The sequence below is a fragment of the Rhamphochromis sp. 'chilingali' genome (assembly GCF_963969265.1).
Source record: "Rhamphochromis sp. 'chilingali' genome assembly, chromosome: 11".
NCBI lineage: Eukaryota > Metazoa > Chordata > Actinopteri > Cichliformes > Cichlidae > Rhamphochromis > Rhamphochromis sp. 'chilingali'.
The window spans coordinates 7,131,225-7,146,360 of record NC_137938.1 but is presented as its reverse complement, the minus strand read 5'-3'; the positions used below and the strand labels follow the sequence as shown (position 1 = coordinate 7,146,360).

At 41.4% G+C, this 15,136-nt stretch overlaps 1 protein-coding gene across 1 annotated transcript; it reads right to left on the bottom strand.

Moving 5' to 3' along the window:
* Window positions 1-560: 560 nt before the first annotated feature.
* Window positions 561-13,484, bottom strand: cep76 (centrosomal protein 76). The gene is made up of 13 exons (XM_080897154.1): window positions 13,188-13,484; window positions 12,380-12,535; window positions 12,058-12,142; window positions 11,740-11,964; window positions 11,446-11,631; window positions 8,483-8,580; window positions 8,162-8,290; window positions 7,794-7,982; window positions 3,746-3,912; window positions 2,905-3,064; window positions 2,199-2,372; window positions 1,659-1,876; window positions 561-1,069 (listed from the first exon to the last, which is right to left on the bottom strand). Exons 1-13 carry the CDS (start codon window positions 13,248-13,250, stop codon window positions 931-933), a joined length of 1,989 nt encoding a protein of 662 aa, XP_080753280.1. The 5' UTR covers window positions 13,251-13,484; the 3' UTR covers window positions 561-930.
* Between the last annotated feature and the right edge of the window lie 1,652 nt (window positions 13,485-15,136).

The window sequence follows — 15,136 nt, the reverse complement described above, 5'->3', positions numbered from 1 at the left end:
GGAAATATTATTTTATTTAATGAGGTACTAACAATAAAAAAAGCCTCAATTTTTATCATTTAACGCTCTACCTTTTACTGACTTTGGGGTAAAATGCCAGCTCATAGGTAATGTCTGTGTCACTAGGGATACTCTAGGCCACAGTGGACACTCTGGCAGGCTGGTTCTGGCCCCCCAGCCACGTGTTTGGCACCGCTAGACTAGACTAAATCAATAAATTTCTTTCACACCATGGCCATAAATTTCAAACTTTTGACAGTGCTGGATTTTTGTGTTGCTTAAAGATTTTTGGTTTGTTCCAGCAGCGTGGTTTAATCACATACTTTCACATGTAGTCAATATTTTCTATTAACGATATATGACATTGTGTGACAGGTCTATATTAAATGGTGGCAAAACCTTTTTAAACTCAAAGACATGATTTTCTTACATTCATTTGCATCTTTATAATATACTGTACTGTTTCATTTAGTTTAGTTCTTACAATCTTGGAGCAACTGTGGTCATATCATTTCCTCAGTATCTCATTATTTTTGATTAAATGAGATTGGCAGAGCCTTCATTTACAGCAAAGCAGGTAATTCTGTATTATTTAAATCCTTCATGCAACTGCAGTAAAACGAGCCTGTTCGTGTTTGTGACACAGGTTTAAATGTCTTTAATAAAGCATATAAAAAATGCACAGCAGGATAAACAAAGGTGGGTTTATTTGCAAAAATAAATAATGTAAATGTCTGTACAAATGAGTCCACTACAAAATAAAGGCCCAACCATCAAAGCAGAGCCACAAACATGTCTGTGCAATAGTAGAGCTTAATATCAATTTAGTCTCATTGTGAGTCCCAGTGTGTCCCTGTGGTGTCCTAAAATCCAGTGTGGGGTCAAAGTGCAACACAGGCCGGGGTTTCCTGGGCGCCATCCATCTGCTGGTCAGAGTACAGAACGGTATTTACAGGCAAACATGATCCACACTGCGCACGCGTTCTCGGGATAAACGAACACCCGAACGCGGACAGCCAGCCTCACGTGATCGCCACGACAACACACTATCTCCTCACAGAAGGGGGACCTGCATGAAAAATAAGACATTCAGAGCATGGAACGCAAAATAATGTGTGAGAAAAATATTCAGGGAATAAAACCAGTTTAATATTCTGGATTGTTTGTGACAAAGGGACAAAACTGAAGGCTGAGTGTTTGTGAATGTGCGCAGGTTATCTAGAAACCTGTCTATGACAGAGGCAGGAAGTAACTGCATGACTTTTGAGTCTATTATTTTCGTGATCATATTCGTGTTCTCAGCTCTGGCAGGAGGTATAACATGTGAAACTGTTACAGTATATGTTGTGGAAAAGACAGGGTCTTACAGGGTCACTTTTTATTTCGAGGCTATTTCCCATCATGCTTTAGAGTAGATGGTGTGCGCATCATTTATTACTCAATACTGACACTATTAGAACATAGACATGTGTGCAGCACTTCAGTCTCTTACACCCTCTACAGGAAAGCCACAGGTAAAGATGAGCCTGAAGTACTGTGCAAAAGTTTGGGCTTCGAGGCCACATAATCACTGGCAACCTTTCAAAAGTCATTGAAGTTTTCATACAGCTTTGTTCTCTAGTTGTGATATTTTAACATTTAGTTTAGTTGTATATTACCTGAGGCAGGTGGCAAAGGCCCGACGAGCGTTACGGTGAAGAAAGTGTATAGGGAAGCCTTTGAAAGTGTGCCCGTCTGGCACGGCCCTCCTCACGGCGTCCTGGAACTCCTCGTTGCCGCAGGAGACACCGGTGCAGCGTTCCAGCTCATAGGCTGACAGAGCTGAGGACAGCAGGTAGGACAGGTGGTCGTCCCACACTGTCGCAAGATCCAGGTCCTGGAGGAGAGCACCCCACAGAGTGGATACATTCCTCAGTAACTGTTACATGTTATGCCACTACAGTCAACTACACAGCAAAGGTATGGTTCACTTATATACCAAAGGTGAAATAAGGTTATAATGGTCATCTGGCATTTTTGTTTTCATCTCTTCAACGTAAATATAAGTGATGTTTAAATAACATACATCATGACTTATTCATATTTTGATGTTTCAAAGAATTATCAGTGTTCTCATCTGTCTCAGTGCTCTGATCAGGCCTCTTTCTAGAGTGCAGGTGAGTTTACCACCATCCAACAACTCCATCACTGTGTTTTACCTTCCTATGCTCAGATACCAGGTAGCGCATCTCCAACTCCAGCTGGTTGCTGGCTGCAGCTGGATCCAGAGACGGGGAGCAGAGCGGAGGCAGAGGGGGCAGAGAGGTGGTGGAGCCTGGAGCACAAACAGACTTAAGGGCCTCTTCACTCATTGCTTTCCACCGTGACTGATTCTGAAGAAAATCAGGTAGGGGGAAGAAAAAGAGGCATTTAGCTGATAATCTCATTCACACAGACCCACTACATTGTCCACTGGGTGCTTTGCTTTAGGCCAGCGTGACAGAATGGGAGTTGCTGATGAATGAAACTGTTACAGATTCAATTTCCTTCCCCGCAAACTGGCTCCTGTTCTGTTGATTGAAGATGGCAATCTTCCAGCGAGCTCTGTGCCCACAGGACCCTGCTCCAGGCTACCTTTGCCCTCTGTCTGCCTAAAAATCACCAGTACTTATTTGATTAGGTTTTCTACGTTGGCCAATCTGATATTGCGGCAGGATTTTCATATTGAGGCTCATTTGCCAAATGTGAACCGTTAAGACAACACCTGCCAACGAAACAAATGTGAATAGCGTAATGATATTTCTCTGGCACTCTTTAATCGCTACAGTAATTTTCTTATTAATAAATACAACAATGGAGCATGGAAAGCAATATAATATGGCTATCCTCCAGCCATACCTCCAAAACGGATGTGCATTATATTACCTGGAAGTCAAATACACAGAGCTCCACAGCATCAGAGGGCTGACAGTTGGCAAGGAAGGTCTGGTGGTTGAAGACACATCCCACAGTTTGGTACGGGTAGGAAGGTTTAGGCTGGGGAGCCAGAGGTGGAGCATCTGGATCTATAGGACGGTGGAGGTATCTGATCACACACAAGAAATGCAAAGAAAAGTATTACGAAATGAAACAAAACACTAATATTACTCAGTGAGAAATGTCTATGGTCTGTTCTCTTTTTTTAATTTTAGGCAGCTTCCTTGACCTTCTCATATTTAAGATGTACATGATTCTTAAATAACGTAAAATAAATGTGACAAATTGTTCATATGTCCTTGTCCTTCATATATCCTTTAATTCACATCATATTAAGCTCAGATATTCAAACTAATGAAAAACATGCTCCATTAGGCCAGTGCTTCATGGTGAGGAAGAGCTTAAGAAACACTAAAATGTAATCAATTGTTCCTTGGCTCAAAGGCTGGCCCCCAACTTTCATAGAAATCCACTCATGGGATTCCAAGAGATCCTGCTGACTAACGCACAAAGACCGTTTAATGAAGTAAGTGAGGCAAACACAAAAAGCTCACTGTAACTCAGACTGTGTCTGGTTTTAGTTAAAGGGGATACCGAGAAGAGAAGATAACCTTTTCCTTTTTTATAACAGAGTGGTATCCTCTCCAAAGTAACTAATTTCATTTCCTGATAATTAATTATGCTGTACTTCCTTTGAGAAAAGTCCTGTTTAAATCTGACCCTCAAAGGTCTCGTGAAAGGGGGTGAGTTACTTTGCTTATTTGTTAACTATATTAACAAAAAAACAGACCTGTGCGCTGTCAGGCTTTCCCAGAAAGTGATGCTCCCGTCAGTACCACGGGTCAGGACCCAGGCATGTGGCACTCCTTTGGCTTTGGTGCCCACACACACGTACGCATCCATGCCAAAACCTAGCTGGAGGCTGCACAGCAGGGTGGCGTGATCCTCACAGTCCCCCTGTGAAGGACAGAGGGTTATGCTGGGATCTGTTGGGTAGTTTAAAGTGAACTAAATATCTTCATCACATTAGTGCGTTGTTTGTTGTGTTTTAAGAGAAATGTTCATTTTTGTCTTCTGGTTCAGTTAGGTCATATGTTAATCCTGATGTGACTTCTCAAAACAGAGAGCCTCCAGCACGCTCCCCTCTCAGAAGATCATGAGATGTAGTTGAAATCACAGAAAGCTAGTGAGTGGCTGGAGAATGAACTGCCATGTTCAACAGGGCCTCTGTTTCTATCTCTAAGGCTGCACGACACACAAGTTGAATCTGGAAAGATTTAAGCTTTAATCTCGAAGTATTAAGAACAACATTTTACTGCTTCAAATCTGAGATGTTACAACTGTTTTCTCAGAATATCGTAACATTAATTTTATTCCCAAAAATGTACCTTTACTCTTAAAATATTAAAACCTTTCCCTTTAAAACCTTGCAACCTTTCAGCTTTATTCTCAACATGTTTTAACTATTTTGTCAAACAACCTTAAGACTTGATTTTAAAACATTAAAGCTATAAAAATATTGTGGCTTTAAACCCAAACAATACAAATTTAATTCCAAATCATTGAAGCTTTGATTCCAACATATTATAATATCTAATTCTTCTTAAATAATTCTTCTTGAATCTTTTTGTTTTTATAGAAGAAGAAAATAAATATAGCTCATTTTCTTAAGATTTTTCTGTTTTTGTATTTGTTGCCATTTAAATTTCCCACATGATGCGAGCAGCTGCAGGGAATTTATTGCCATGCAATTTCCTGCTTCGATTTAACGACAAATTCAGCGCCTCTTGTAGTTCCTGTTTCAGGTTAACAGCACATCATGAATCCCTAAGTGATGATGTCAGGATCCACTGACAGAATACTTCAGATTTTTGGGAGATAACTTAGAGAAGAAAAAACAAAGAGGTGGAGCATGTTGGGCATATAGGAGTTGGTAAAAAGGATCATGAAATGCATTTTTGTTTATTTTATTAATCTAAAAGACGTTTCAAATAATTATCTTTTTTATTTAATCCAATCCAAGTCCCACAAACTCCCGTTCATTGAAGCTAATCTCACGAGTGTCTCTGGCAGCCATCTTGATTACAGCCTTGTAAAGTCCTTGTTATGCATTTAAATTCAACTCAGTGACAGCTTGGTTTCTTCATTCCCACCAGCATTTACACTCTGCTGGAATCTCCTACAGCAGAACAAGTGTAGGTGTGGCCTAAACTCACATTGGCTGCATGTGGCTAATTTCATGCTGATATTTAAGCAGACAGAATTCTGTTTTCACACCGACCTTGCCTAATTCCTCATGTCAGTACAAGAGTCTCTTTAAACAAAACACAATATCTTGTTCTCGCTACACTGTTAGCCTTTCTCAGAAGTACCCAATTCAAAGAAGAAGCCTCCTGGAGAGGAAATAAGCTCTGGAGTCATTAAATTGTCCATGACAGTAAGCAACTCTTGTTTCATTCGTACAAGTTTTCCTGTAAAGAAGCCTGGGTTGAGCTGGGGACTGTTGCTGCTGCGTGCTGGCTCGGGCTACGGGCAAGTCAGAATGATAGATGTTCCCCAGAAGTGCTAATATGGACGGCAGCATCGGAACAGGCTGAGCAGGACTGATGAGGCTAAATTAATTTTCCCTCAAATGAAACTCATAAATCACAGCTGACAAGGGCCACTTTGTGAGAGTTGTGTTGTGTCTGTCTTGCCAGCCGCTCACACAGAGAAGAGGCAGGGAACATTTATCCCGTGGTGGTCTGGGAAATTCCCCGCTATCTAGTCGAGAAATGAGAATGCAGCAGTCAGTCAACTGTGCACAAATCCTTCTTTCTCAGAAACCACACAGTCAGCCTTACTCGGAAATGCGGCTAGCGTAAACGTGGCCAAATCAAGCTCTGTGATTGTGGAACAAAACTTTACTTTTAGGGGCCAACGCAACGCAAACCTGTGACTTCACTGAAAATGTACAGTGTAGCCAGAGGAAAATGACTGAGATCACGTGAGGCTAGGTTGTTTGTGTGTGTGTGCGTGTATGTGTGCATGCAACTGTGTTAATTCTATTCACTTGAAAGTGCTCAATCCAGCTCCTTATTTTAATACTTGTATTTTACTTAACTAGCTTCAAATGCCACAAGGTGAAAGTGTCAAAAACATTTGGAACAACACAAATGTTTGTTTGGTTTGGTACTTTTGCTGTCCTTTAGCTTAGCCCACAAGTCCATTAATCTTTTTCCACTTATCATGTCGCCAGTCTAACCCAGAGACAACCACCCAAACAATCACCAATTACCCTAACACCACTAACTAGAAGCCCGAGTCCCCACATAGTTGCAGGGAGAAAATGCAAACTGCACACAGAAAGGATCCATTGATCGTGGATTCAAACTCAGAACTGTCTTGCTGTGGGGCAACAGTGCTAACCACCATACCAAACTCCTAATATACCAAGATATTTTGTAGTGAAGTGAAAAAGTGTGAAAAACAGTGCAAAATTATCCAAGACAATGTCTATGTGCCTTTTTTTTATCACTGATCATCTCCTTTACTAGAATTTATGCTTCAGTGGGAAATCTAAGCAGCAGCTATGTCGTATCGCCATAACCTGACATCAACTTTCCTAGAAACGCAACTACACATCGGGCTGTCGCAGCCTGACAACTATGATTGGCCTGCTCAGTACTGTTAAATTCTCCTGTACATTTCAAGCTACTTTTTCACTGCACCTCTTGGATTTGTCAGTGAGAAAAATAAAGATCATCACTTCAGTATAAGGACTAATAATCATAGCATCAACAAAGGAACCCACAAATGTCAGCAAATTCCTAAAGGGACGCTGTTGAAACTATGGAAGGGGACGTGAGGGAATAACATGAGGGGCAAATAGATTTACACCAACTACACTGACAACAAAAAAGAGTGAGGACTTGAGAGTGAGATTTGTTTCTACTGGCTGGGACTGCATATGAAATACAGCGAGAGGACAACGCATATAAAACACATAATGCACCTGCACAACATCATCCACTTTGTGGGTTACGTAGAGGTTCCTCGCACAAGCCTAAAATCAGGCCAGTGAGCTCCACTGTTGTTCCCCTTCCTTTTCAGCCAATTGCTTTCTACCTAACATCGTCACAGCAGAGCTATACTGTTTGTTTTTTTAGAGGTCTCAATTTAACAGACAAATGCAGGACATTATCAGCTGGTATATTGTGGATAAAAACCTATGTCCTGCCAAAGATATATGAACTCGTGATTTGCTTCACTGTGCTGAAAAAGAAGTCTGACATTTTGATGCAGAGTTTCTTTCTTTTAACGCATCAGTATGTGATTTACATGAAACAATGCATCCCCTTTTGAAGCATTCATTTGTCATTTTTATCAGCTGAAACACAGTCTGTGTTTGCATCAGCAAGCTCTTGAATAGCAGCCGAGTGATACCATCGTTTGCATGGTGGCGCACTGTTTTTAGATCTAGACTTTGCCTTGGACTTGCTTGAAGATAACTTGGAGTAAACATTAACTAAAGCCCAAAACATAATAGTACAGCTAGAACTTTAGGAACTGTCTCGCTTGACTTGTCGCATCGCATCCCAGGATTTATTTAGTGTTTAATGGCTTTTCTGCTTCATGAGATCTGAGTACAGTCCCAGTGAGTGGCAGATAAATGACGAATTTAATTTAGAAGAAAAAAGTAACATATCAGTTTACTAGAACTTTGGTAACAGATGTAATTATCTGCCATTGTTTTGATCTGTGACAATAAGAGATCTAACAGTACAGAGGATGCACTGTCTTGGAAAATGAATCATTCCTACTTTGAGGCTGCCAAGTGGCCGGGAACCTCTCCTTACCTTCCCTCGACACAGGAAAGCCATTAATGTGCACCACTGCTCCTGCTTGCCTCCTCCTCCCACCACCGGAGCCTTCTCGTGGGCTAGAAGGCTGACGAAGCGGGCCGCCTGCCGAGGGCTCTCCAGGAGGCGGCCCGCCCGGAGGACACGTACATAGGAGCAGACTGGCCTGTTGACGCCATTCTCATCCTGCAGAGTGTGCAGACACACACCCAGAGGAAAGGAAAGGCCAAGAAGGTGACATGAAATATTTGGTGAACTGGTTTTGATGTTAATAGAATGAGCACAGATGCTTCCTTTTAAAAACACAAATCAACCAATAAAGTGATGAAATGCGCGGGGTGGGGGTGTCAATACGATAGACAAACCTGTGCAAAAATCTTGACCAGCTTGGTCTGATTTGACGGACGGATCTCCAGGAACTCCCTCCACCACTGTTTGGCATAAACCAAGAAGAGCCTCTCCTTCTCGGCCGCCCTCTGCCTCTCCAGTGATTGCTAAATGAAAAACACAGTGACATCACTCCCTCACAATGAAGGCTGTGATGTTTCTTTTACAGCCTCTTTATCTCCACTCTGAGGACGACTGATTCTTAAAAAGCATTAATGGGATTCTGTTGTAATGAGTCACTGGTAGTTCACGGAGATTGATTTATGAATAATGAAACAGAGGAATAAATAGATGCTGACCTGTGTGCTGATGATGTCAGCACTCAGAATCTCTGGGAGAGGAGGGTAGAGCTCCAGGCTGACTGTCAAAACACCAGCTGGGACTTTGGATTCACTTCCTGGTGACAAACACACTGTTTACTTAAAGATGTTGCCAGAAAAACAAGCAAAAAGCAAAATTGCCAGGTTTGTAATTTGTAAAGTCAAAGTTTTATCATTAAATGTAAGATTAAACGACCCGTACGTTTCTAAGTACTTATAATTATCCCAGTAGGGAGCAAGATTTCTGTAAAAAAAAAAAAAAAATCAATCAAATTAAATGTTTTAAGAAAAGTAAACTTATGGTGAATATGGTTGCATTATTTCTTGACCTATTGTTTAAATTCTGTTAATGAGTAGAGAGTGTCACTCGGGAGGGGGCTTCAATGGATGAAGAAAGGTGAAGAAAACAGATGTACAAAGAGGAGTTGGGTCTGTAAGGTTTTAAGTTGTATGTGAGACTGAATACTAATGGATGACAAAATGACCGATTGGCTAGGCAGAGAGATCGAGCTGGGAAGCATGTATAGCAGGTTAGAGTGATTCAAGACAGATTTAGAAATATGCTAACAAGTGAAGAAATGGAGTTGAGAAGACTGAAGGAGTACTTTGAGGAGCAGATGAATGAAGAAAATGAGAGAGAAAGGAGGATGGATGGAGGACAGTGAATCAGGAAGAGCCAAGGATTGGTAAGGAGGATGGGAGGGCAGCTATAAGGGGATGCAGAGTGGAAAGGCAGTTGGTCCAGACACCATACCTGTGGAGGTATGGAGATGTCTAGGAGAAAGTGGACTTTTTAACGGGTGGGGAAGAACAAGGGTGATGTGCAGAGCTGTAGTAACTACAGAGGGATAAAGCTGATGGGGCCATTACCATGAAGATATGGGAAAGAGTTGCTGAAGCTAAGTTAATATAGGTGATGATAGAATGATAGAATAGAATAGAATTCAACTTTATTGTCATTGCACATGCACAGGTACAGGGCAACGAAATGCCCTGTACCTGTGATGATCAGGTGATGATCAGCGAGCATCAGTATGGCCTCATGCAGGGAAAGAGCACTACAGATGTGATGTTATGTTTAAGAGTATCAGACATTACCAATCAAATTTTCTTCAAGTTTTCCAAAGATTTTTGTGTTTCCAGACCTTTCTTCCAGCATGAGTGGTAAACAAATTACACTGGCTTACACATTAGGACAGTACTAATTCTGGAGGGCTTGTGTTCCTGCACAGCAGAGACCTAGTCATAAAATCCATCTAAAGACTCAAATCTTGAAGCATGATTAAATAAATGCAGCATTCAGTTAAAAACACTGTCTTAAAAAGTTACTAAGTGGCAATAGTAACATCAGATTATTATTACTGGAAAACACGGATATCATTACATGAATGCACAACAGACCACGCTTATTCTGTGCAACTGTGCCCCATGAGACGCAGGACTAGGGGGCAGTTTCTAAGTCCCTTTTAAATATTGACCCCATGTAAATCGTGTTTCTGTAGGTGTACCACCACCATTATTCAATTTTAAAATGTGTCATTGTATTGATTTAGCTCTCTGCCACTTTTACACTGTATTATTCTTTTTCCACATCATAGCTCCACCACAGCGAGCCATGAAGTAGTGACTCTGAGAAGTCAGACTGGCAGATCAGTAATTGGGGTGTCTGCAGACATTGAATTTTGAGTCCAAGTCTAAGGGTAATGTATCACAGGAGGAACAACAGAATGTTACCATACTGATATTATGTCCCACCCTTACTATATCCCATGTAATTGGAATTATATAACCTACACTCCATTATAAACTACTCATAAAATTACAAGAACGTTTTAATTAGTATAGCATCAAGTGAGTTCAACCTTCAGGATATTGATGTTGTCAGTTAAGTAGCAGAGGTGATTGTTCATCCGTTTCAGCTGCTTTGATGCTACTGAAATTAACAGGTGCACTGGAGGGGCAGCAGTGAGACAACCCCCAAAATAGGAATCATTTTACAGGTATAATCCACTGACATGTTTTCCCTCCTCATCTTTTTTTGACTGTTTTTCACTGGTTTTGCTTTGGTTAGTGTCAGTGTCACTGCTGATAGCATGAGGTGATACCTGGACCCTACAGAGGTCGCAGTTAGTCCAACTCCTCCACATCAATAACCCCTGCCAGGATTTCTGTGTCTCCCAGCATAGTCTCAAGAGCATGGAGGACATTCCAGGACACAGGCAGTTACTCTAAGACAGCTGGACATCCTTAGATCCTTAACCCATCAGCATGACGGTATCTGCTCCTTTATGCAAGGAGGAACAGGATGAGCACTCCAGAACTACAAAATTATCTTTAGCAGGTCACTAATGGCCCCTGTGTTTTTCACAGATGACAGCAGGTTCACCCTGAGTACATGTGACAGATGCAAAGGGGTTTGGAGAATGATACTACCTGTAACATAATTCGGCACGACTGGTTTGGTGGTCAGTGAGTGACGGTCAGGGGAGGCATATCTTCACAGACCTCTACAGGCTAGGCAACGGAACCCTGAATGCCATCAGATATCAGGATGAAATCACTGGACCCAGTGTCAGACCCCACACTGATACAGTGGGTCATGGATTCCGCCTGGTGCAACACAATGCCCAGCCTCATGGGGTGAGAGTATGGAGGCTGGAGGACGAAGGAATTTATACCACTGACTGGCCCCTCTGCTCAACTAAATCCAATAGAGCACCTCACCCCAGAGCACTGCCGCATCATTTTTTCACTTTTACTGTGGGAGTGTCTTTGAATACAGCACTTTGTAGGTTGATAATTTTCATTTCCAACCAACACATTAACAGGTCTATACAGCTCGATATCCAGCATGATTTTTTGACTTCTGCTTGTGTTTTTCAAAAATAAAATCAAAAGAACCCTTCATAAGAAACTCTTTGTGCAGAGAGTTTGTTGCTCACCAACTCCCATCAGCTCTACAGCAAAGCAGGTCTTGCTACTGGGCGAGCTTAGAACAGTCCTCCAGTCCAGGAAGTAGGATGAGACAAGCATTGTTTCACTGGAGGTGTCTGTTTTTATCAGCACAAAGTGCACTGGGTCACACATTGACAGCATGGAGGTCGCATCTGCCATCTTACCACTTTCCCCTGGAATACAAAAATTGTAAAATGATACTCTGTACATAGATGGTTTATTAAGTAATACAATAAGAACAGTATTTGTGAGTGACACAAACAGTGGTGGTTAACACACACCTATACCGTCTCTGTGGATTTCTAACAGGAAGCCCTCCTTGAGGTCAGGTTCACAGGCACAGGGCACTGGCTTTGATCGAAACCTCTGGTTGCGGAAGTGCAGGTAGAGTGTGAAGGTAGAACACACCTGACCAGGTAAGGGATCCGGCTCCTGGAGATGCTCCAAAAAGGCTTTGCCTCCAAGCACCTGGAGATACAGACATCGCCTTGATGGGTCGATATTGGCTGAGAAGAGAAAAGCAGAAGAGGAATAATATTATACAAAACAGTCTATGCATCACATTATTATTTGCTTGGTTTGCAAATAATGTTTCTTACTTTTTTTCAGATGAGTGATATCTTTATCGACAAAGTGAGCAGCAGGTTTTGTAGGCGATCCTGTTTCTGCTTCTGTGCCGGCTTCCTACCACGCCAAAACGACATGACAGAACAGTCAGAAAAGATGGGACAGAACTGACACACTGTATTACAGATATGTTTAATCCATACTGAAGGCAAACTTTGAAAGTAAAACGTAGCTATCAGGGGGATCAATACATTGTAAATGTTCGATTTTTGAATGGATGGAATGAAAAATACTTCTAAAATAAAAACCAATCTGGAAAATAGGTCTGAAACTGCATCCAAAAAGCTGGGCAACCTGAGTAAAGTGAAGATCTTTCATCATATCATCTATGATGCCTCTGCGCTGCAGAGCACGCAGGAAATCTGCCTCAGACAGAGACCGACGTGCAGGACCTTGATCATCCCTCACAGTCTCAGCCAGCACCTCTCGGATCTTCCCATGGATATCCATCTGACAAACAGAAGAACAAAATTCCTTCACCTACTTAAAAAATGTGTTTGTGCTTTCTCAACATCCTCTAAAAACAGTCCTTTCCATTTAAACTCTGACTTTGGGAAGTGTGAATATGAAGGCAAACCCATCAGGAAATGTTTTATATCAGTAGACCTATAAGTACCGTCTATTCCGTGCATTATTGATGCGAAATCTTTTCTCATTCATTACTTTTTTCCATTTACTTTTTTAAAATCAATTTTTCAATCAAATCAGCAATAAATGTACGATCGAAAATATAGGATCGAAATTGGTCTTGTGTGCTGTGTGAATTTGTACTTTATCTGCTTATAGAGGCTTGACAGGTAGCTCATATTGGCTGGAAAACAGCAGCAGTTCCCTACGGTGCTTCAAATAATGCTGTCTAAAGAGATGGTGCAGCCAATCTTACCAACTAGGTGATAATATGAGATTTCTCTGTGATGTGCAAATGCAAGGAAATAGCCATTTGTGACATTAAAAAATATATATATATTTGCCCACTATAAACAGCTAGCTTCCCCCGTTCATGAAAAATACCCGTGTATTTGTATGCTGCTTAAGGACTTCAGCATTCAACTGTACATTGTGTACAACACGAATTGCCATAAAATCTATATAGTTTTCTCACCTTGAGCAGATGGTTGTGAATGATTTGCTTCAGCTCGGAAGCTTTCTCTGGAGGCAGCGACATTATTGCTATTATTTGTGCTTTTTAGGCTAAGCTAACTAGCCAGGCTTAGACATGGGTAGTGGTAGAAACATTAAATAACGCCGTTTCTTCTTATATGAGCTATAATGGAACCTTGTATGCATTCGCCATTTTTCGCAGAAATTTTCTTTTCTGACAGCAACAACTACCAGTTTAAACAGTGGCGGAAAAGCGAGCGGGAAGGTTTCTCCGCTGATGCCCGACACCATACTCCGGAAAAAATCAATACCTCGACAATTTTGCTCTAAAGTTACAGGATTTGTAAGAATCGACATATAAACCACGATATAAGTATTTTTGGTGGTATATTTATTGTAGTTTTAGTTCATTTTTGCTCACCAATTATTCCCAATTTTATTCAGGGATATTTTTACGTACCCCAATCGCATCACGAATTGCGACGACATGAGAAAGACCCTTGAATTGTAGTTTAAATTATAGCTACTATTTCTTATGTGTAGCTTTTTTGTATGTGGTATCGCTTTCTTACCAAGACAAGACATAAATGGATCAAAGTATGTATATCGTGTATATTCGGTGTGCATAACCTGCTTTGGACAAAGGAATAAACATTTAAATGCAACTTTGTAAGATTAAACGACCCGTACGTTTCTAAGTACTTATAATTATCCCAGTAGGGAGCAAAATCTCTGTAAAAAAAAATCAATCAAATTAAATGTTTTAAGAAAAGTAAACTTATGGTGAATATGGTTGCATTATTTCTTGACCTATTGTTTAAATTCTGTTAATGAGTAGAGAGTGTCACTCGGGAGGGGGCTTCAATGGATGAAGAAAGGTGAAGAAAACAGATGTACAAAGAGGAGTTGGGTCTGTAAGGTTTTAAGTTGTATGTGAGACTGAATACTCATGGATGACAAAACGACTGACTGGCTAGGCAGAGAGATCGAGCTGGGAAGCATGTATAGCAGGTTAGAGTGATTCAAGACAGATTTAGAAATATGCTAACAAGTGAAGAAATGGAGTTGAGAAGACTGAAGGAGTACTTTGAGGAACAGGTGAATGAAGAAAATGAGAGAGAAAGGAGGATGGATGGAGGACAGTGAATCAGGAAGAGCCAAGGATTGGTAAGGAGGATGGGAGGGCAGCTATAAGGGGATGCAGAGTGGAAAGGCAGTTGGTCCAGACACCATACCTGTGGAGGTATGGAGATGTCTAGGAGAAAGTGGACTTTTTAACCAGATTGTTTAACACAAGAACACGGGTGGGGAAGAACAAGGGTGATGTGCAGAGCTGTAGTAACTACAGAGGGATAAAGCTGATGGGGCCATTACCATGAAGATATGGGAAAGAGTTGCTGAAGCTAAGTTAATATAGGTGATGATCAGTGAGCATCAGTATGGCCTCATGCAGGGAAAGAGCACTATAGATGTGATGAATGATTACTCTTAAACGTAATTAAGAGTAATCATTGAGAAGTATAGAGGTCAGGAGCTTCACTGTGCCTTTGTGGATCCAGAGAAACAGCGTCAAGAGAGGAACTGTGGTACTGTATGAGGAAGTCAAGAGGGCCAGAGAAGTGTGTGTGTGTAGTGCAGGACATGTATGAGGACAATGAGACAGTGGTGATGCATGCAGTAGGAGTTACAAATGATCAAGGATCTGCTCTGTGCCCCTTCTTGTTTGCAGTAGCGATAGGCATATATTGACAGTTGAGGTCAGGCAGGAGTCTACACGGATTATGTTTGCAGATGACACTGATCTGTAGTGTGATTGGGAAGCAGGTGGACCAGAGCCCATAGAGGTAGTGGTATGCACTGTAGAGGATTAAAGTCAGCAAGAGTAACACAAAATACAAGTGTGAATGAGAGGGAAACAGGTGGAAAGATGACCGTACCGTAGTAGAGAGT